Source organism: Schistocerca piceifrons, chromosome 3, assembly GCF_021461385.2.
Source record: "Schistocerca piceifrons isolate TAMUIC-IGC-003096 chromosome 3, iqSchPice1.1, whole genome shotgun sequence".
NCBI lineage: Eukaryota > Metazoa > Arthropoda > Insecta > Orthoptera > Acrididae > Schistocerca > Schistocerca piceifrons.
The window spans coordinates 297,205,882-297,230,294 of NC_060140.1; the positions used below are offsets into that span (position 1 = coordinate 297,205,882).

The 24,413-nt window shown below is 40.6% G+C and overlaps 1 protein-coding gene across 1 annotated transcript; it reads left to right on the plus strand.

Annotated features, from left to right (window-relative positions):
• The first annotated feature begins 1,781 nt into the window (after positions 1 to 1,781).
• Positions 1,782 to 22,948, plus strand: LOC124788606 (lipase member H-like). The gene is made up of 7 exons (XM_047255876.1): positions 1,782 to 1,827; positions 8,754 to 8,877; positions 14,043 to 14,176; positions 16,018 to 16,266; positions 17,920 to 18,108; positions 19,056 to 19,212; positions 22,891 to 22,948. The coding sequence occupies exons 1-7, from the start codon at positions 1,782 to 1,784 to the stop codon at positions 22,946 to 22,948; spliced, it is 957 nt and encodes a 318-aa protein (XP_047111832.1).
• The last annotated feature ends 1,465 nt before the right edge of the window (positions 22,949 to 24,413 follow it).

Sequence of the window (24,413 nt, forward strand, 5' to 3'; positions counted from 1 at the left end):
TCGGTAGATTCGATCATCACTCGAGTGCTACAGTAATGCTTCGGGAACTCAAATGGGAATCCCTGGAGGGAAGATGACGTTCTTTTCGCGGAAAACTACTGAGAAAATTTAGAGAACCGGCATTTGAAGCTGACTGCAAAACGATTCTACTGCCGCCAACATACATTTCGCGTTAGGAACCACGAACATAAAAGAGATTAGGGCTCTGAAGGAGGCGTTTGGACTGTCGTTTTTCCGTCGCTCAGTTTGCGAATGGAAAAGGTAAGAAAATGAATAGTAATGGTAGAAGGTACTCTCCGCCATGCACCATACGGTGGGCTGCGGAGTGTGTATAAGGATGTAGATTCCGCTACATGTGTGCGCGAGGAATGGATAAAGTGAATAATACCAACCTTACAACGTGCTGAAAACGAGTCAAGAACATCCTCTAGCCTTTATGTGCTACGATCAGAATTTGTCTTATTCTGTACAAAATGGGACGTAACTCGACACCCAATTAAGTTACGCTCAACTCAGTTACATCATTGTTTTCCCCGTGTAACTGTCTATTTGTTACGTAACATGACCTCCCTTTCCATTCCAAAATTTTGAGTTACGTCCAGGATGGTGGATTCCAAAATTATCGCCATGTAGGTAACACTGTCTCACATGTGTCTCCCGCCTTCCACCCCCCCCCCCCCTCCCCCAGCCTCTAGTCTTCAAGCTCTCTCATCACATACTATTTAACTTTCAATTTCTGTTTGTACACACGTTTTTTTTCTTTTTTTGTTTTAGTTTTTGAAGGATGGTTTCGCACCTATATAAACTGTATTCGTAAAAGTCAAGGAGAGCAATTAGCAACTGAATCTGTGAACAAAATAAATCATACTAAGTGCAATAGCGACTATTTTAATTCAGTGTCCAGATGAAGTTTCTAAGAAATAATGCTTTTAGTTAATCTATACTCTGAATCGTTCTACGTTCCTGAAATCTATGGAACACAATGACTGACTGACTCACTTGTAGAAGGGATTTAAACTACTAATACAAAATAAAGGCATTTGTACATAGTATTAAATGTATCTGTTTTATTTATCTATCAAATAAATGAGCAAATGCGTAATAAATATGTGTTCTTGCGCCAAAAAATGCGTCTATTATCGTCAAAAAATTGTTTCAAAAACATTTTCTTCACCTTTATTTTTGTTTTTCGAAGAAAACAGTGGGAAATTATTCGCCAGTGAGGATTCGATTTCTTCATTAACGCAGAGAAAGATGCCTGTTTATTTTTTAATTTCCTAAAAAGAGTGTCCTACCATGCAGATGCCCTACGGAACCCTCTCGAGTAATCCGTCGCCACTTCGCTACGTTACTCGGTGCATGTCTGACCGATATAATTGATCCTTATTTTCTAATCAACGTATCAAAACAGCAGATTCCTGAAAGGTGTCAAAAAACTATTTCTGAATATGCTGAAATCTCACATATCAGTTGCTGCACGAGTAATGTTGCGTTCAGTTTTCTACATAATGCAAGTAGCTCCTCTCGTGCGCGACTGCTCTTAACTGTCCTGACAATAAATAGATTATCAGCAATAAAAACATCTCACTAAGTGGGGAGCAATGTAACACAAATCAGCCGATATGAGTGATCAATTTATTGATAACGAATTACGATTGATGTTGTTGACAACGATATGGAAACGATACTCCTATCTTTCCATTAGCAACGTGATAATTAAATGATAAGTTTTCTCTTTATATATGTGTCGAATAGCAGGATGTAGAACAAGAGCTGGCAAGATGAAAGTCATTGCTTTGATTCTTGCACTTGCGGCAGTAGCCTCAGGTTAGTAACAAAACTGCACACTTTTGTATCAGTGACTTAAAAAAATAACGTGTTCTCATACCTGTGGTATTTCTACTGTTTGTTGCTGCCATAGTATAAAATACATGCATTTGCAGTAAAAAAATTCTCTGAGCCAAATAAGACTCTTTTTGTATATATTCTGCCGTGTCTTCGACCTGAGCGCCAGTCCTTCTAGTTCGCTATAGCACTTGTACAGTAGAAGAGATGTGTTTCATAGTTGCGAAGATGAACAAGTACTCATAGTTCTTAAGGTACCCACTTTAAAGGCCTGTTTAATGGACATTTTTTCCTTGTTTTGGTCCATAATACCCTCTCTCAAATTATAGAAATTTATTATTGTATTTATTATTTATTTATTTATTGTCGAATTATAGACCTGTTACATTTTTAAAATAGATCGTCCATCATACAGTTTTCGCTTTTCATCTATTTTGTAGTTTTCTTTTGTTTTGTTTCTATCTACAACAGTTTACAGAGAATAATATTTTTTAAAATAACAATAATTTAGCACTGAAATATAAATACAATTTTGTTGTTGTAAGAAGAGTATAAAAAGATGATAGGACAGAGGAGAGATTTGTTAGAGCCATCACCGACTGTGACTGGCGGTGAATGCCTCGGAATGGTTTCTTCGAGTTGACCGCCAGTCACAACAAAAACAGTTTGATTAGTAATAGAGAAACAGTATTGCTAATACTATGCATTAAATTTAGGTGTTCATTCCAGTGCAATATTTGGTGCTTTATTGGCTAAATGGCCAGCACCTTATGCTTATTTACTGCCACATCTCGTCTTCCTCTTCCTGTTCCTCTTCAGTGTCACTGTTCACACTGTCACTGTGAGGGTCGCTATCATCCTCTGGAGATTCTTGTTACATTGATGTGGGGTCTGAATGGGGTGCAGTAATGTGGGGGATGCCCCAGGGATCAGTGTTGGCGCCACTCCTGCTCCTTATTTATATAAATGATATGCCCTCTAGTTTTACAGGTAACTGTAAAATATTGTTTGCTGATGACACTAGCTTAGTAGCAATGGAGGTTGTGTGCAACATTGGCTCAGTTTCAAATAGTGCAGTTCATGAGATAAGTTCATGGCTTGTAGATAATAAACTAACGCTAAATCACAGTAAGACACAGTCTTTACAGTTTCTAACACACAATTCAACAAAACCTAACGTTTTAATTTCACAGAATGGGCATATGATTAGTGAAACTAAACAGTTCAAATTTCTAGGTGTTCAGATAGACAGTAAACTGTCATGGGAAGCCCACGCGCAGGATCTTGTTCGAAGACTTAATGCTGCCATTTTTACTATTCGAACGGTAACTGAAGTGAGTGATCGTTCGACACGAAAATTAGTCTACTTTGCTTATTTTCATTGGCTTACGTCATATGGTATTATATTTTGGGGTAACTCTTCCCATTCTAAAAGGATATTTTTGGCTCAGAAACGGGTGGTTCGGGCAATAAACGGTGTAAGTTCATGAACCTGTTGTCGACCCCTGTTCACGAGTCTGGGTATTCTGACATTGGCCTCTCAATATATACATTCCTTGCTGTCATTTCATGTTAACATTATTAGTTTATTACCAAGAATAAGCAGCTTTCACTCAGTTAATACTCGGCAGAAATCAAACCTGCATTAGGATAGGACTTCCTTAATTCTTGTGCAGAAAGGTGTGGATTATTCTGCGGCATCCATTTTCAATAAGCTACCACTAGAATTCAAAAATCTTAGCAGTAGTCCACACACTTTCAAATCGAAACTGAAGAGATTGCTCGTGGGTCACTCCTTCTATACTGTCGAGGATTTCCTTGAAAAAGTAAGCCGATTCTTGTTGTTTTGTTGATTGCGTTTACTTAAACATATGGCTTTACTTTTTCGGGTTCATAAGCATTTTATTTTTGTCTGTTATTACTTTTATGTTGTAATTTCATATATTGACACGTTCTACCACCTTGGACATTTGCTCCGAAATTTGGTGCTACGGAACTTGACGTGTAAATAAAAAATAGAAATTTCATATAGGCATGTCTGTTATATAGTGTCCGCAGGTACTATTCATGTGTTGTTTTTGAGATACTGTTTGTCAATCTGTTTAGCTGGGCCCATTGTTCTTCGTCTCTTATTGCTGTGTATACATGTATGTCTGTTTCTGTGTAGTTCAAGTGTAGTGTATACTGTTCGCGTATTGCCCTCAGAAGAAGCCAGTGTATTTTGGGGAACGTTGTTTCCCGCATGTGCATGTGTGTCTGTCTCAGACTCACACGGTTGTGGAAATCAGAGAGCTTGCAGTAGAAGAAATTTGTTTTACAGTACTGAAGATGAAAAAGCACTCATAGCTTGTAAGGTATGCATTTTAGACCACACGTTTACTTCACATTTTTGCTTCGAATGATCGTTCCTGTCATATCTACTAATATTGAACATTCCTAATGGGACACCATGCATGCAGTGTTCCCCTATAATGACCACAGTATCAGTGAATTTTATTGAAATTAATCATTAAATGTTGTAACTGGGTAATAATATCCACAACTACAACATTATACGAAAATTGCTTCCATTACTCTTTTCTTTAAAACTGAATTTCTCCGAAATATGGGCCAATTGCACTACAGTACTCATTATTCATCATAATATCAAAAAGGAAACACTTACTTGATGTTCCTAAACTGTTATTTCGCATATTACAAGGAAGCTTTCAGATTCTCATACCAAAGTCAGGTAAAACAAAAAAAAAGATTCATTACAAAATACATAATTAAAATGCCTACTATTTTATATTATTGTCACGAACGCTCAAACGCCGAAGGATAATTCAGTTAATGCTGTTCGTCACCTTCTCATTGAAGTAAAAGGTAGGCCAGACACTAAAATTAACTTTTATTTAGTAACATATGAAATACATAGAGCATTAGCTGAAGCGTGGATCACATGCGTCCTACTTCTGAAGTATTCTACTTTATTGTGTCTGCTATTCTCGTTCTCCTTCTTTCTTTGTAACGGCATCCGTAAGACCATAGGTATCTCCTTCATGGATTGGGTTTTCCTCCAACAATGCGTTCATTGTCCTCTGAGGTGACATAAATCTTGGGCTACCTCCTAATATCGTGTCGGACCTCTTTTGCCAGGCCTAGTGCAGCAATTCGATGTGGCATGGATTCCGCAAGTCGTTGGAAGTCTCCTCCAGAAATATTGACTCTTGCTGCCTCTATAGCCGTCTACAATTGCGAAAGCGTTGTCGGTGCAAGATTCTGTGCACGTGCTAACCTCTCCATTATGTCCCATAATGGTCGATTCGGATCATGTCGAGCGATCTGGCCAGCCAAACCATTCGTTCGAATTGTCCAGAATGTTCTTCAGACCTATCGCGAACAACTGTGACCTGGTGACACGGTGCATTGCCATCCATAAAAAATTCCATCGTTGTGTGGAAATATGAAGTCCATGAATGGCTGCAAATGGTCTCCACATAGCCGAACATAATCATTCTCAGTCAACGATCAGTTTAGTTGGACCAACGGACCCAGTCCATTCCTTGTAAAGACAGCCTACACCGTTACGGAGCCGCCACCAGCTTGCACAGTGCCTTTTTGACAACTTGGGTCCATGGCTTCGTGAGGTCTACGCCTTCGCCACACTGTTCGGATACATTCGTCGTACGTCCAAACATTGATTTCTGCGGTTATTTCACGCAGTGTTCCCTGTCTATTAGAAGAGACAACTGTACACAAACGCCGCTGCTCTCGGTCATTAAATAAAGATCGTTGGCCACTGCGATATCCGTGATGAGAGGTAACGCCTTAAATCTGGTATTCTCGGCACATTCTTGAAACTATGGATCTTGCAATATTTATTTCCGAAATGGAATGTCCCAAGCCTCTAGTTCCAACTATATTTCGCGCCCAAAGTCTGTTAATTTCTAGTTACAGTCACTATTCCGCATTTTAAAGTTTGTTAATTCCCGTCGTGTGGCCATAATCAAGTCGGAAACTTTTCAACGTGAATCACCTGAGTACAAATGAGAGCTCCGCCATTGCACTGCCCTTTTATACCTTGTGTATGCGATGCTGCCGCCATTCGTATATGTGCATATCGTTATCCCATGACTTTTGTCGCCTCAGTGCAAACAAGTGTTATAATATGATTTTTTTATTTTATTTTATGATGGATGGCTACAAGAGCCTAAGAAGTATCATGTGCGCCTCAGTGTACTGAGCATTTACGTATTTTGTGACAAGTTACCTATTAGATTTTAAATGCAAATACACTCCTGGAAATGGAAAAAAGAACACATTGACACCGGTGTGTCAGACCCACCATACTTTCTCCGGACACTGCGAGAGGGCTGTACAAGCAATGATCACACGCACGGCACAGCGGACACACCAGGAACCGCGGTGTTGGCCGTCGAATGGCGCTAGTTGCGCAGCATTTGTGCACCGCCGCCGTCAGTGTCAGCCAGTTTGCCGTGGCATACGGAGCTCCATCGCAGTTTTTAACGCTGGTAGCATGCCGCGACAGCGTGGACGTGAACCGTATGTGCAGTTGACGGACTTTGAGCGAGGGCGTATAGTGGGCATGCGGGAGGCCGGGTGGACGTACCGCCGAATTGCTCAACACGTGGGGCGTGAGGTCTCCACAGTACATCGATGTTGTCGCCAGTGGTCGGCGGAAGGTGCACGTGCCCGTCGACCTGGGACCGGACCGCAGCGACGCACGGATGCACGCCAAGACCGTAGGATCCTACGCAGTGCCGTAGGGGACCGCACCGCCACTTCCCAGCAAATTAGGGACACTGTTGCTCCTGGGGTATCGGCGAGGACCACTCGCAACCGTCTCCATGAAGCTGGGCTACGGTCCCGCACACCGTTAGGCCGTCTTCCGCTCACGCCCCAACATCGTGCAGCCCGCCTCCAGTGGTGTCGCGACTGGCGTGAATGGAGGGACGAATGGAGACGTGTCGTCTTCAGCGATGAGAGTCGCTTCTGCCTTGGTGCCAATGATGGCCGTATGCGTGTTTGGCGCCGTGCAGGTGAGCGCCACAATCAGGACTGCATACGACCGAGGCACACAGGGCCAACACCCGGCATCATGGTGTGGGGAGCGATCTCCTACACTGGCCGTACACCACTGGTGATCGTCGAGGGGACACTGAATAGTGCACAGTACATCCAAACCGTCATCGAACCCATCGTTCTACCATTCCTAGACCGGCAAGGGAACTTGCTGTTCCAAGAGGACAATGCACGTCCGCATGTATCCCGTGCCACCCAACGTGCTCTAGAAGGTGTAAGTCAACTACCCTGGCCAGCAAGATCTCCGGATCTGTCCCCCATTGAACATGTTTGGGACTGGATGAAGCGTCTTCTCACGCGGTCTGCACGTCCAGCACGAACGCTGGTCCAACTGAGGCGCCAGGTGGAAATGGCATGGCAAGCCGTTCCACAGGACTACATCGAGCATCTCTACGATCGTCTCCATGGGAGAATAGCAGCCTGCATTGCTGCGAAAGGTGGATATACACTGTACTAGTGCCGACATTGTGCATGCTCTGTTGCCTGTGTCTATGTGCCTGTGGTTCTGTCAGTGTGATCATGTGATGTATCTGACCCCAGGAATGTGTCAATAAAGTTTCCCCTTCCTGGGACAATGAATTCACGGTGTTCTTATTTCAATTTCCAGGAGTGTATATTAAGATTTCCTTTGACTTATTCCACATTCACGAGGACCTTTTTTCACTTGGAATTTGTGGGAAGTAAATTAGCAGTTTTGTTTTTCTTATTAAATATTTATTGTTTATACTTGTATTTGGGACATGTTCTACATCCTGGAGGATGTCCTCAATAGGCATCTACTGGAACGAATTAGTTTCTTCCCTGCATGAGAACTACATAAAACTGGAAGAAAAGGCCACTGGAATAAATAATATGAGGAAATACAGAACGAGAAAGAGCCGTGGCCACGTGCAAGCTTTTGCCAGTTATTATTTTCATCAACTTTAGGAGTGTTCAAATGGCTCTGAGCACTATGCGACTTAACTTCTGAGGTCATCAGTCGCCTAGAACTTAGAACTAATTAAATCTAACTAACCTGAGGACATCACACACATCCATGCCTGAGGTAGAATTCGAACCTGCGACCGTAGCGGTCGCTAGGGTGCAGACTGTAGCGCCTAGAACCGCACGGCCACTCTGGCCAGCCTTTAGGTGTATAATTGGAACGTAATATTCAGGAATTGAAATTTCAGTACCATGTAGTAAATGAAGAGCCAAATAAAAAAAAAAAATCACAATGTCGGTTGCTTTCATGTACGTCCCCCCCTTTACAATTGGGATACCTGAACATGACTTCATTGGCTATGATGATTTCCGAGCACTGCAGCCAGATATTCTATCGTAGGAAATAACCCAACAGAGGAATTGATTTGGTGAAGGAATGTAATTTCGTTTGGTGTGGGGAGCGGAGGGGCCTTGGTGTTTAACCAGCTTCTGGCTGGTTTGGTGGAACCCACCACAACGTCCTCTCCTGTGCCAACTTCTTCATCTGAGAGCAGTACTGGCAACCAACGGCCTCAATTATTTGTTGCTTGAATTACAATCGCTGTCTTCCCGAACTCTTTTTACTCTCTGCTGCTCCCTCAATTACCGTAGAACACAGCTGCAGCTGAAAATTTCGAAAACGAATTCCAAAATGTTATTTCTTGGACAAGTTGACTTCAGATCAAGTTTTCTCAATCTCCAGATTCTCTGGACTTTCGATAACTCGGAATATCTTAGGTCCCACCTAGTCTAGACCAACGAAGTTCCACTGCATTTCATATTAGGTCTTCACGTTAAATGTCTGTAACCTGCAGAATCACATGCCTAAGTTACGCAGACACATAATCTTTCTGTTACAGCCCGTCCTCGTCGGTGGGAGCTGATTCCCACGAAGGATGGCGGAGTCGAGCTTTACGACCTGACCCAGCCTCTGCCAGAAGTCCGGGTCGATGCAAGTGACGTCGTCTTCCAGCTCTACACTCAGTAAGACAAATGTCATCTGCGATACGTATTATAACCGCGATATTTTATTCTTGTGTCTCTTCTGTGTAAATTTTAGTCTAATATTGAATTCAGTGTGACACTTAATACTGGAAACATTTACAGTGACATGTGGACCGGCTCTGATGGGTGTGAAGATCCTATTTGTCTTCTACCAATACCAATTTAATGTTTAATCCACGTTTAGGTCCTGAGTCATATGTGAAGGCGAATCCGAGAATATATTACTTTTCCTTTTATTTCTCAGCATATTAATTTCAAATAATGAACATCTATTCTCCGAGGTCCATATCCTCATCACCGATTCCTTTCCTCTCCACCTTCCACCCCCTCTGCACACCTCCTGCTTATTCCATTATCAGTTTAAGTATTCATAGATGCCTTTGGGCTTCGAACATGCTCCCCTAATGATAACCTTCATCTCGTAACGATTACTCACAATTTCCACTCGTCACTCTCAGTTTTTTTCATGTCTCCTTCATTTATTAGTTTATTATTTTAAACGCACAATCTGCTTAGCAATTAATGTAACCAAGTTGCTGTTAAGAATAATACGGAGAAGACTGCAAAAGAAAAACGAGGATATGTTAGATAACAATCACTTTCGCCTTAGGAGAAGTAAAAGACACCAGAGACGCAGTCTTGACGTTGAGATTGATAATAGAGACAATACTTAAAGAAAAATCAAGGCACTTGGATATACTGGAAGATCGGAGGCGAACTCCTTCGAAGATACAAACCGTCTGGGATATTCAGCTCGGTATGCACTCTTGAAGAATGCATACGGTATCGTAGTGGAGTAACTGGGTGATAAGAGCTTACGGAATGTGATGGCATGCAACGGAAAGCGAAACAGGTTGTCGTGGAGCTCATCATTAAACTGGGTATCCCTTAAGGCGTAGCTACTGTTTCATAGATAGGGAAAAAACAAACGCACAGGGCCTGAAAATGTCCAGTGGTTGCAGGTGGTATGAACTGCAATGTTACACACTTTTCAAGAGGGATAGTTTGCTCTAAAGGAGTATGGTTTTTATACGCAGACCAGGAATCAAGCAAAAGTAAGTTATTTTGACCGACTACTGGCTAAAAACAGTGCTTATAACATACACTCCTGGAAATGGAAAAAAGAACACATTGACACCGGTGTGTCAGACCCACCATACTTGCTCCGGACACTGCGAGAGGGCTGTACAAGCAATGATCACACGCACGGCACAGCGGACACACCAGGAACCGCGGTGTTGGCCGTCGAATGGCGCTAGCTGCGCAGTATTTGTGCACCGCCGCCGTCAGTGTCAGCCAGTTTGCCGTGGCATACGGAGCTCCATCGCAGTCTTTAACACTGGTAGCATGCTGCGACAGCGTGGACGTGAACCGTATGTGCAGTTGACGGACTTTGAGCGAGGGCGTATAGTGGACATGCGGGAGGCCGGGTGGACGTACCGCCGAATTGCTCAACACGTGGGGCGTGAGGTCTCCACAGTACATCGATGTTGTCGCCAGTGGTCGGCGGAAGGTGCACGTGCCCGTCGACCTGGGACCGGACCGCAGTGACCCACGGATGCACGCCAAGACCGTAGGATCCTACGCAGTGCCGTAGGGGACCGCACCGCCACTTCCCAGCAAATTAGGGACACTGTTGCTCCTGGGGTATCGGCGAGAACCATTCGCAACCGTCTCCATGAAGCTGGGCTACGGTCCCGCACACCGTTAGGCCGTCTTCCGCTCACGCCCCAACATCGTGCAGCCCGCCTCCAGTGGTGTCGCGACTGGCGTGAATGGAGGGACGAATGGAGACGTGTCGTCTTCAGCGATGAGAGTCGCTTCTGCCTTGGTGCCAATGATGGTCGTATGCGTGTTTGGCGCCGTGCAGGTGAGCGCCACAATCAGGACTGCATACGGCCGAGGCACACAGGGCCAACACCCGGCATCATGGTGTGGGGAGCGATCTCCTACACTGGCCGTACACCACTGGTGATCGTCGAGGGGACACTGAATAGTGCACGGTACATCCAAACCGTCATCGAACCCATCGTTCTACCATTCCTAGACCGGCAAGGGAACTTGCTGTTCCAAGAGGACAATGCACGTCCGCATGTATCCCGTGCCACCCAACGTGCTCTAGAAGGTGTAAGTCAACTACCCTGGCCAGCAAGATCTCCGGATCTGTCCCCCATTGAGCATGTTTGGGACTGGATGAAGCGTCGTCTCACGCGGTCTGCACGTCCAGCACGAACGCTGGTCCAACTGAGGCGCCAGGTGGAAATGGTATGGCAAGCCGTTCCACAGGACTACATCGAGCATCTCTACGATCGTCTCCATGGGAGAATAGCAGCCTGCATTGCTGCGAAAGGTGGATATACACTGTACTAGTGCCGACATTGTGCATGCTCTGTTGCCTGTGTCTATGTGCCTGTGGTTCTGTCAGTGTGATCATGTGATGTATCTGACCCCAGGAATGTGTCAATAAAGTTTCCCCTTCCTGGGACAATGAATTCACGGTGTTCTTATTTCAATTTCCAGGAGTGTAGTTGTAACTCTCTTACACCCATTTTCCCACTCTTTTTTGCTGTAACGTAAATATTCGCTACTGCCCTTGCAAGATAACGCACGCGAGAAAGAATCGCAGGTGGTAGAACACCTCCGACTTCTCGCAGTACAATGAACAACTTTCGGGCCACCAAAATTAACAGTCGGCATAATTGTATACATATAAGTTAATGCATTGATGTTAGTTGATCTTGACACAATTCTCACGGTACATTTAATTTCCAGAGTACCTTTCATATGCATTTCCTCTTCGTATACCGATTGGTCGGAGTTGAAAACAAATATCTTACTAACCGAAAGTGTAAATTTGCTTATAACATCTAGAAATTTCAGGGTCGATTACATAGTGGATCTTTTCCACCCTTGAATATCCGTAGCTTCTGTTATGAGCCGCATGATCATATTGCTGTGGCCTCATTCGAAATATATTCCTCATTGTTTTTTACTAGCTGTGGATTATCTTTCATGTATGTAACTATGTTTAGTATCCGCTCCTTGAACAATTGTCCTTTGCTACATTTTGCTGAAGACGGGATCTGTGGCTCCCTGTCCGACAAGGATGATGACCTGTATGGCTCGACACCTGTTTCAACATCGCTTGCACTTGTTAAGCACATACCGTCATCATTGTACTCCTCATTGTCCGCACAGTCGAGCATGTAAGACACCATACATTCCTCTGACTCATCTTGCAGAAACGCTGATATTTCATCTTCTACTTCTTTCTCACTCCACGAAATTCCTTGGGTTACTTCCTGTCGAAATGTCAATTTCGGTAACTGTTGTTGTAGATACAATGCAATGTTTGTTTTGTTCATTGTCGCCATTGCTCTTCTTTGTGTCAACACCACTAGCACTGCAACATTGTGAGTTACTCTTCTACTAAGCAGTTCAACTACGTTCTGTAGCCTCATACTGTGATCTCTATTAGTCACCTCCAGTCCCGCCCCCTGTTACCATTAGCAGCCAATGTAGTGGTTGCATGGTAGCCAATATGTGGGGTGTCGAATGTAATAAACATCACTGGCCTTTTGAGATCTCTCACTCGTGAGAAAGTCCTCCGACAAATCGGTAAGGAGAGATACGTGTAAAACAACGACCACAATGAGGAACAAGATAATAGCGTGTGTTACACTGGAGGTAAGTGTAACGTTACTAGAGGGGGCCATAAAACGCAAAAACTGTAGCAAACACAGAGACTGGAATAATTATTTCCAACAAACAGCTAGGTCAATGTGTATAAGTGATGACGTCCACGCAGGATATAGGTCACGGTGAGCAACATCAAATCACCTAGAAGACTAAAGGGAAACAAGAATGATTTTAATCACCTTATGGTGTTGCAGTTCCTCTTGTTATGTCGTGGTTGCTACGAAAATGTGGAACGAGGAATTCCAGCTTATGCGAGACACCATTTTTCTGTTTGTTTCACCCAGACATCTTTCAGCCCTTTTTGGGCTATCTTCAGTGACTTATTTATTATTTTCTAATTGTAAAATTGTTGTTACAGAAAAAGTTGCAGATGAGAAGTTGCAGATTGGTAGCAGAATACCTACCAAAATAAATGTCCAATAGCATCATGTAAAGTATGTAAACTTATGCATAGATCCACTCATTTCGCCAATTAAGCTATAAATAGAAGTCTGACATAATGTTATTGACAACACACAGTGCATCAGGTGGTTAATACATATCTCAGCTGTGAACTATGAAAATATGATGTATAATATTTTACAACAATTATTAATTCACAATGTAAATATTATGTACCAAAAGGTCCGCAAAATGTTAATATGTAACAACAATTTTACAGTTATAAAATAATAAATAACCCACTGAAGATATCCCAAAAAGGGCTGAAACATTTCTGGGTGAAACAAAACAGAAAAAACGGTGTCTTGCATAAGACGGAATTCCTCGTTCTATAAGACTGATTTTTCTGCGTTGTGCTGGTGTATTCTGTTCCTGCGTGTTTCTCATAATTATAGAGTACTGGTAAAACGCTGCGAAAAGCTTTAACAAATGCGTTCTATCGTGGAGAAACAGTTGTTCAGACACATGCCAAAAATGTTTCCTCTTACATGTTTGAGAAACGTATATATAATGTTAAGTGGTAACTTTTCCTTTTGCTCTATAAAGATAGTGACAAATGGCCGAAAGAGGGAAGAAACGTCTAGGAGCCAAGCCACGTGTTACCACTAACAGCTTGTAACTTTCAGCGACTGTCGCCTTGGATGATCCACTAAGCACGATAAAATTCCTCCATGAAGCTCGAGTCTTTTGTGGGAGACATAAAAGAAGGGCTTGTTTTTGGGAATTGTTCGAGCTGTTGGTTGCTGAGAACTAGTCAGTACCGACCATTCATAGGCATGTATCACAGATAAGCATGAATATAATCTATGCTACCATATCACACCCAAAATAGTTTTTAAGAATTTTGTGGAGTTAACAATAAGCCACTAAGATTATATTCTCAAGGTGAACAATTTCCACGAAAATACGATGATGTCCCCAATAACAATTTCAGATGACACACAGATTGATTTGATTGATCAGACGGAGATATATTATCAACAATGTTTTCTGTTTGTCAACAGAGCAAATCCAAGTAGCCCTCAAACTTTGACAGCAGGTGGATCTTACATTGGAAACTTCGTTGCCTCGAAACAAACAAAATTTGTTAGCCATGGATGGATGAACTCAGGGGACCACATGAGTGACATCCGTGATGGTAAGTGCTATTCTGTAAAACAAAACGGTGTACATCACATACATCCAAATCCACAAAGTCAGTGGACATGTCATACATAATTCCAATCATCGAAAGTGAATATTAGTTACAGGTTACAGAAATATTATCATTTACGGTTACTGGAATATTTTAATATCGCATGTCCTTCAGTCTACTTGGGTTGAAACGAATACAAAACAATCTTCATTAAATTATTAAACAGAACCAAATATACTAATGGGAATACTACTGATTTGATGCGCTTGTTTGACAAATCCTTTCCAATTGGTGCGACTGCAGTGTTCATGAACAGTTTTGAAACAAAATAAATTTATCCCTCACTTCAAACACACAAACATAAATTTATCAGTTTCACTTATCAATCTTATAATAGGTGTAGTCGTGTTACAAAAATTTTACGTTTCAATTCATGCAGCATCTTCAGATAGCACATTAACATCGGAGAAAGCATGCTGTGATAATAAATTTTAAAAGTGTCTTAGAAAAAAAGGAAATGATTGAAAAGAAAAGCAAATCAACGAGATGGAGAAGAAAAGAAGTTGTACTTCTGAAGACTATGCTGTGCAGAAATTTTTCTCGTTTCTCATGCCAGCAAAATTCTACAGCTCTATGCCTCCATGCAGTCTCACGTTCTTTGATCCAGGCATACGTAATACCAGCCAGGTGATTCAGTTTATAGGTTCTGTAAATTAGAAAGAATTAACAGAATTTCACAAATTATTATTCTTTTTACAAGTTACGAAACAAATATCAAAACTGCCATAAATACTGAAGACATTATTGTAAAATCCAGCATGAAATAAGTGTATGAGAGTAAATCAGTATTCATTAATTAGAGGAAGTGCTGAATCCAGGAGTTAACAGTTGCTGTGTGTGTGTGTGTGTGTGTGTGTGTGTGTGTGTGTGTTTGTTAGCTTTGCAGAAAGATGCTGTCCAAAATCTGAGAATTATGTTTCTTTGTACTTCTGTCTCTCTCCTCATAACTACTTCTTTCTGGTGAGAAATAATCTGGTTTTAATGAACATATTATGTAACAAATATGCAGCAGTTAGACTGAAATGTTATTATATATTGCCAGGAAACAAAACTAAATTCGTTTAAAATACAACAAGACACTGTCTGTTACTCACAGAAGAGAGCTACATGTGGCTTTGTGATATGTAATGCAGTTAACACTATGTATTGTGCCTAATACTATCGCTGTTCTACATGGCAGACATGGGAGAGTAGGATACATTATTTTACATGTTTGTTCCTGTAACAGAGAAATTATCTATCTCTTCGCGTAAGTTAAGTAAATAATACTTACTTTGTCCCCATTACAACTCTTCCCTTACAGGGTATAATGGAATCTCAGAATAAACCGAGACAGGGAACTATAGGAAGAGAGAGAAAGAGAGAGAGAGTGGTATTATAACCTCTATTTCTAACTCTTATTTTAGTACTGTAGTTATGTTTGTCACTTTCCAGTTACAAAATCTTTGAATTAATTTGTTGAAGAAGTGTATAAGTTTATTTGCAATCACTATGGCAATATTCTTAAGCTCTTCACAAAGCTAGCAGGAAAGTCATAAAGGAAAACTTTTCATACTTGAGAAACCTAAACTTGTACAGAAGATAAATATAAAAATATAAATCCTTTGGATTATTTTGATGCCTTGCTGCGTGGAGGGTAACTTCTGTTACCTTTCTCAAATTGAAATGACTGCATAATTTCCATCCCACTAGCACAATTAGCTTCTCGTATTTTACATTTGCTGTAACTCATTAGTTCTCTAATGCCAGGCATAATGAGAGCGCTTTATTTGCATATTTTTCAGGCTGGTTACGAGCTGGAGATTACAATGTGATTGTCATAGACTGGTCAATCCACGCAGGAAACTGGAATTACGCTCAGGCAAAAGCTGCTGTAGCAGGAGTAGGAGAAGTGGTGGCAACTTTCATCAACTGGCTTGCTTCTCTTGGAGCCAGCACCAATAACATGCAGCTTGTAGGACACAGCCTAGGTGCTCACGTCTGTGGTGTTGCAGGCAATCGTGTTACTGCAGGAAGACTGAACAGAATCACAGGTAGGGTGTTATTTTAAGTCACTTTGTTAAACGCATTAATAACTCTAGATATAGCTTATACTGCTGCTGATATGTCACAGATTCATTAATTTCCTGCCTCTTATTTGTCTTGTGAATCAGTTTTCAGAATGTGCCATACTTCCGTTTGTTTCCTCTATTATCTCTTTACACATTTTCGTTTCTGCTTTTCTCATTCTAGTCCTGAAGGATGTTGTTTATTTACAAAAGCTCATTCATGTCATTGTTTTATGTTTCATTGATCAGAAGATCTTACAAATAAAGTCTGTATTCGTTATGCTTTTACTTCTTGTGCAAATATTTGATACTGACATCATGGCTGTTCACGTATTTCTTGCAAGAGGAACAATCGCTTCTGGACCATGTATTTCAAGGAATATTGACGCTAACTTTCATGTTTGTTATGACTGTCTTTGTCTTTTATCACAAGCTTGGATCATTGTAACTTAGTTAATTGATATGAATCCACAATTTGAACTCAACTAAATTTTTAAATTACTGCGCTATTTGATAATTGCGAATTCACTTTCTTGCACTTTTTATATGTGAGACATGATTAACATTCATTAATAATGGTGATATTCTGATAGTTTAATATCACATTAAATAAACGAAAAATGACCTGCGTAAACAAGAGAAAGACTTTTTGAGCACTGAACCACGTAAGGTTAAAGAGAAACTTACGGAGTCACTGATCCTCCCCATCCTTCAGTATGGTGTTCCTATTTCCCAAGATCTTTCGTATGAGAGCTCACTTCAGCATGGGACTGGCGATGAATGCTTGTGTGCTACACATTTGTCATGTACGCTATTTCGACCATACTGCTCCTGCCTATGAACAATTATCATTGCTATATGCCGATAAGCATAGAGATTATCATACCCTGTGTGTGCTGCATCGTCTTCACAATCATTGCTCTCCTTCCTATTTATCCTCACAACTCTTAACGGATCTGTCTGAACAACACAGCAGAAATACTCGTTCCCATCAAAGTAAAAGCCTCACTGTACCACTACACAACACTGTCATGTTCTCTAAATCATTATTTGTGTCAGAAACCCGCCTTTGGAACAATCTTCCTCAAAACATTAGGGAAATTAAGATCCTTTGAAACTGCAGGTCCTAATATGGTCAGGCTTAATAAGCAATGAATCAATAAATAATAAATACTTGTTACTTCGCTCAAACATGAACATTAACAGTAATTAGAGGATAGGGCAGAATTAACTTAGAACTGTACTCAAAATCAGAGTATTAATTCAGAGAAAATTAAACCTTTCTATAAATATCTTCTCTTCTAGTTACCTATTTGATGTGGAAAGCTATTGATTGCATGGAACAAAAATAAATACAAGAAATTAATGGATGATTCACCGATGATTTATTTATTAATTTCAATGTACAGCAAGACTTTTTAATAATCTTAAATGTAATACTTATGAAAATATTGCTCCCACAAAGAACCAATGACAAAATCCAAAGATTTTTGCTATATAAGGCAGTACAAATTTAGTTGCAGTAATAATTGTAACAGAATAGGGAAAGAAAACAGCTATCAATATACTAATAAAATTTATAGTCTCATCTTGTCTATCAGAATTCAATTCCTCAAAAATCTAATTTTATCTCCACAGGCATGGACCCAGCAGCACCACTCTTTGGTTCAGAGTCCACTTCAAACCGTCTTGATGGAAGTGATGCTAGCTTTGTACAGGTGATACATACCAATGGTGGACTTCTGGGGTGGTATGATGCTATGGGAACAGCTGACTTCTATCCAAATGGTGGACAATGGCAGCCTGGTTGTGACTTTGATGTTACAGGTTAGTTATTTATGAAATTATGCACTTTAAGTCCTTTTACCAAAATATACTTGGTTGAAGTATTGACATGAAAGCTGTTTCATACCAACCGAATTAATTGTGTGGTAGATAACGATACATGACTTTGCCTGCATAAAATTTTTGTTTTTGGTATACAGAAGACAGAAGAGTTGCAGCTTTCACATTTCAGTTAACCAAAAAATTCACATATGTGTAAATATCCATTGTGAAGTATGGTACTGTATTTCAAACCTAAATATTTCAGACAAAACAGATCCTTACATTTTGAAAAGTATAGAGAGTCTTTAGTTCTGTATATCTATACATATTAGTAATTAAAGTTCCTTGCCACATTATTCAGTCAGTATGTGGAGGCAAATCTCAGGAAGCACTATAGGCATTTGGGTACAGTTTTCATTGATAACTAGACTGATTCATATGGCAGGTTTATGTATAAACTATTCGTACAGATTGGCTGAACTACAATGAATTAAAGTCATCAACAGCTTTTTTCTCTCTGTATGTGAAGCCTATCCCCATGAACTACTGTAGGGATTTTGATGCTGTTTTCAGTAATGATAGACTGATTCACAAGGAAGGTTTGTGTATACAATCTATTACTACTATGACAGAGAGTCATTCTGCCGTAGGTACTTAGTGCTACCTATGCAAAGCCAGGTTGAGTCGCTAGTTACTATACCATTTTATGGTATTTCTATTAATTAAAATGTAGATATAGAGAACAGCTTGTTCTTCAAATATTACAGTTTCTGTACAGTCAAAGTGTTACTTCCAGATTGTTGCTGTCTTTTCTTTTTTAATGATTACTTTATGATGTTTGCTCATGTGGCACATAGTTATGCCTGGTAATTCTTTATATACTAAAATGTTTATGTCAACCATTATAGTGAAAATTATACATATATCTTTATTCTACAAATCCACAGGTGCGTGTAGCCATGGTCGGTCAACTGAATTCTTTGCTGAATCCATAACATCAGGAACAGGGTTTAAGGCATACCAGTGTGGCAGCTGGGACGACTACAACGCTGGAAACTGTGCTAGCAACCCAACAGCTCTCATGGGAGAGACTGTCTCAACCAGGTACAATACATTCAGTAATGTGTAACGTTGTTTAGTAAATGACTTAGTTTAGGAACACTTGAATATTCTATATCAAAGTCTAACGAAAGTTACTGTGTGCGTACTATTAGCCAATGTAGCGAAAGAAACTCTTAATCTTAGAATCAATAAACATTTTATTGAATTGCACAAAGAGTTATCTAACAACAAAACTAGATCAAGGCGTTTTACATGAAGGTAGAGCTGCCCCGATAACTAGAACGTTCAGTAGTCAAATTTAACTCCGAAAATAGCTGACAACAGAATGAAAAACTATTCTAAGAGTAAGGGTAATAGCGTCGCAGAATACAGCGCCTCTGGCGGCTGGCTTGAAAGCACTTTGACAGCGCCCCCAATTAAACGCTCAAAAACTACACAGCTTGCTCTGCGCTATCGTGTCACTTCTGTCTGCTACCTCAGCCCCCGCCGGGAAAGCGGAACAGTATCCAAAAACCTCCTAGGGAAATGGACTCGTCGACCCGAACGTGTTGTGCGTCCTGAGACCTTCGCATCGACGGTTGCCGGAGCTGGTGGTGACGAAGCACTTGGGACTGGGTCGGGATTGTGCTGCGTTGTCCTCGTCGGAATTTCTTCTTGGAAGACGCATGCAGGCTTCAAGCGCTGAATGAGGCAGTATTGCTTTTGCCATAAACAAAGATATCGGGCGTGCAGTAGTAAGGTGGTAGTAACGTTAGTTTGATGCCATCAGAGCGTACCATTATGTGTGAGGTCTTGTTAAGGTCTGGGCGTTTGCTGGAGCCTGATGCAGGAGATGTGTTCTCTCAACTGAGAAATAAAATCACCATCTGTCAAGTTGGGTAGCTGTAAGGACTGTTAATACACAAACTCTCCTCACAGGCGTAACGTTTCACTGTACACACGTTTGGCAACTGAAGGGTCCAAATCTCGCTCGTGAGTGTTTCCCAGACCGAGCAAAACCATTGGTAGGGTTGTTTTTCAACTTGCATCATGACATACCAGGTCTCCTTTCAGTGTTTAGTATCCACGTTCCATCAGCCCTTTGCTGGTGGGGTAACAATAGCTCATCATTCTTGATGATGAGTGCCACATAATTTAGTCACCTGTGCAAACAGGTCGGTCTCTTACTGGCGTCCGCGTTCTACGTGACATGCAAAGGGCAGTCCTCGGTCGACGGTCGAAACTCGATGGTCCCATGTCCACTACAGTCGTAATTGACGATGTCGATGGGTCAGCATTTGAAAATGTAGGGGTGGTCTGCTGCAGAACTCCATATTCAACTATGTACAATGAACGGTGTGCTCCGAAACACTTGTGTGGGCGCAAGCATTGTTCTGTCTCGGCAGAGATGCCACATATCACCATTGACCCTACTCTATAGAACAGACAAGCCTCCAAACCCTACGTTCTGTGAAGAGTCATGGGTGTCCGACAATGTAGCGCCTAGTGTAGCTTCACTGTCCTTCTACTCCTTTCCGTAGACGCTCACGACAGAAGCACGTGAGCATTCGGGGCGACCAGCTTCTCCGTTTTCGAGATACTCGTTCACAGGCTCTGCATAATAATAATAATCTGCCCTTTGTTGAAATCGCTTACCTCAATGGATTACCCTATTCAGAGACCATGACTTCGCTAGGGTGATCTTCCGTCCGTGTCCCCTCCGCTGATATAATTTTATTACCGCGTCACGCATCCGCAACGCCAACAGGTGGAAACCAACGTCTCAGTGGGCAATGATTATAATTTTTTGGTTTATCAGTGTATGACCTATACGCACATTAACATCATAAAGCCAACAATGTATTTCTACATTCTGAGTGATGATACAAATTGTTGGGGATGAGAGAGATGGGCAAATGTTTCAGGAAACAAGTGACTTTATAAATAAGAAATTAGTTGTGAGATGACTGTGGACATACGATTTGAGAATGAATGAATTCTTGTTTGTCTGATAAAATAAATATAATTTATGTATGTAGTTACTAATACTGTAAGTAGGCACAGCCATCCACAATGTACCATAACGAGAGCACTGATTTGATAATTGCTGAGAGCGCTTATGACAGTGTACTGTTTTTACAGTATGAATTTTATGGCAATAATTAATGGTATTTGAATCATTTATTAAATTCTTGTACAGATAAGCATTTGAAACTTTAGGAAGCTGGAAGGTTATTCTGGGTCAAGTATCTACTTAGTGCACCAACTTATTCAAGACCTTTCGTATCATTAGAGGAATTTAGACAAGTGAAACAACAATACAACATCTGGAGAGGACAATAAACTGTATGGATTTCTGAGTCGGTAAAAGCAATTCTTGTCGACATGAATCAGCAACCATCTGTCAGCACTGGATCACTTGTATGTGCAACTGGTGTTATAAACAGAACTGTGTGATGTACCAACAGCACCTGCCCTCTTACCCTCACAGAAAATTAAAGCTTCAATTCTTACTGACCTTGGATCATGTGTCTTGAATAGTAATATGGCAACAGCACTTCCCCCCTTACTACTCAAAGGAAATGGAAGTTACAGCTTCTATTGCTTTAAGATCTCATGTAGTGTTAAGACAACAATTGCTGTGAGATCACCCTTCACTTTCCAGCACAAGTGCCTGCCTTGAAAGAGGTCTGTTGCACCAGAGGTAGAACGCTCAACAGTCAAAAATATCACATATATAGACTACTTTGAGTTTATGAAGATCCATCACCAGGCATAGAGTTACAACAAACTTTAAATCTTTTGCTTGAGAATGCCTGTATCTGACATTCCCTGGATGTTGGACAGGAATAGTTTATTTTTCTTTTTTGCCTTTTCCTGTGAATCTGTTCTCCTGATAAGACGAAATTTTATTTCGTCTTTTGGAGTCACGTAAAAAGTCTTATGAGACCCGTAGAGAGTGAAGAGGATCTCATCGAGAAAAGTCTCACTGTATGCGACATATAAGGGTTGTTAAGATAAATGAAATTATTATAAAAATGGGTTTATGGGAGTTTTATTATCAGCAGATAAAAAGCAAATATGAAATTTCCATGCTTCTCCACACGGATTTTGAATCAGTCAATTCTAGAGCAAGTCTGCATCTGAGGTTGATTCGGTGGGTCCTCCTTATTATCTGTGTAACTCTGTGTCATCACCAAGGAAATATCTTGAGCCGAGATTGGAAAATATATCAAAAGTGATAGTGAAAGCAACTGCAGTTTTGGAGTAATTACTACATCATTTATTCATTTTTAATAGCATGAAAAAAGCACAATATAAAACATCCTCAAGATTTTACTATGATTTACCATTCCTGGAAGACATAAAATCAATAAACTTTATAAGGAGAGGCAACATCTTCTGGTACTGAAAGAAATGAGACTTGTAAGATTTAAAGTTACAAGAAAAAAAATCACACGGGACCCTATGTCATAGGTAATTTCCAGGAAATTATATGGGGTGAGGATCCATTGGATTGTGGTTCTGTGTTTCCTTTCCTGTAACGTTATGGCTTGCAACTCTCGTTTACTTCACTGTGTTTTGTCCCCTGCCACGTGAAGTAGATCTTTACTCTGACAAACCAGTTATAAATTTCTATGGGTAGCACATGCTCTCTGTGCACATTATAAATATTTTCACATCATTAATAACTATGTCTTATGTTTCAGTAATACTGTACAGATTTTCTTTTTTTTTCAGCGCATCTGGAACGTACTTTTTGGCAACTGCAAGCTCTTCACCTTATGCTCTTGGCTAGATGTGTATTCTGCCCAGGATATGGGATACATCTTAAACATCTGTATCAACCTGGAACAGTAATTTTCATGTTGATTCAATGCATAAATACCATTAAATAAAGAATTATATTGGTATCACTCCGTAAAGACCCTTTACTTTCCATCCACACAAAAGTACTTATTACACAATTTTAATTAAACAGACTCCCCAAACATTCTTCTTTAAGAGTTGTGCTGGTTGTCTTTGCAAATCCAGTAATTGTATATTTTATTGTGCTGGTGTGGCAGTATCAGAAAAAGTAAGAACAATACAGGTCTCTAGATTTCTTCACCAGCTGAAATAAACCAGACATCTAGATAACAGACAAACTTCCCAAATCAAGCTAAAGGCTTATGAGAAACTGGAAGTTTTTGGCTTTGCACTGGTCATCAGCATCTGTTTCAATTCCTTCTAAACAGCTGGCAGTGTCAATACTGAAGAGTCAATGAAACCAGATACAACCTGACAGTGGTACAACTATAAGTGAAACTTAGAAGGCAAAGTATTAGGAAGCCTGCAGCGCTTTTTTCACTCAGTAGCATTTATAGTGCATGGTGAAGACGATAGCAAGGTTACATGCCAGATGGATAATAAAAATTACTGAACTTCCTTAGTAGTGGGTGACAGGTGACCAACAATTTTAAAGTAACTGGAGATGTGAGGTTGTCATCGTGTCTAATTAAAGGTTTTAATAAAGAAAATGAAATCATAATCACTGAGTGTTGATGCAATATTTTGGAACAGAGCGTTAATTATGCAATGAGGCATGAAATAAAGCTCTCAGCTGAGGATGATCATCATGTCAGTGTGAAGATTGTGTTGCTTTTTGATCTATACGATAGATGATGGGTAAAATATTATGTTTAAGTAATAAATATAGAACTTCAATAATTTCTAATAAAAGTGAGAAATTCACGCTTGTGCATGTACTTTGGACCAGCCACTCTTCACTCTGTCAGGCCACATATATTTTGTATATCTGAATGCACCCAGAAGAGGTAAGATGCATAAGAACATAGGTTATTCAGCAAGTGAAGTTGTAATTTAATTAAAATGTGAGAAAATCCATCTCGCAGTTGTTTCCTCTTTAGTGTGTCTGAAACGCCACAGTTCTCTAGATCTCTCTTATGGCCTAAAACTAAATTTGATGCTACCGTCGTCATTCTAAATGACAAAATTGAAAATTCATGCTGCAGTTCGCTTAATGAATTCATTGTAGGTAAGAAGAATTCAGTGTCATTTCCATCATGATTGTGGTGACAACAGTAAAAATTGAAGGAATTGTGTCTGAATTTCAAAACCCAAAAAATGATGTTCATGAAGAAGAATAAAGGAATTTGACATTTGGGGATGTGAAACAGATCAATCACATTTATTGAATCACATGCAAATCAGGTGACAAAATTTGGTTCATTGGTAGGATACTGGGAATATGCAGTAAATCT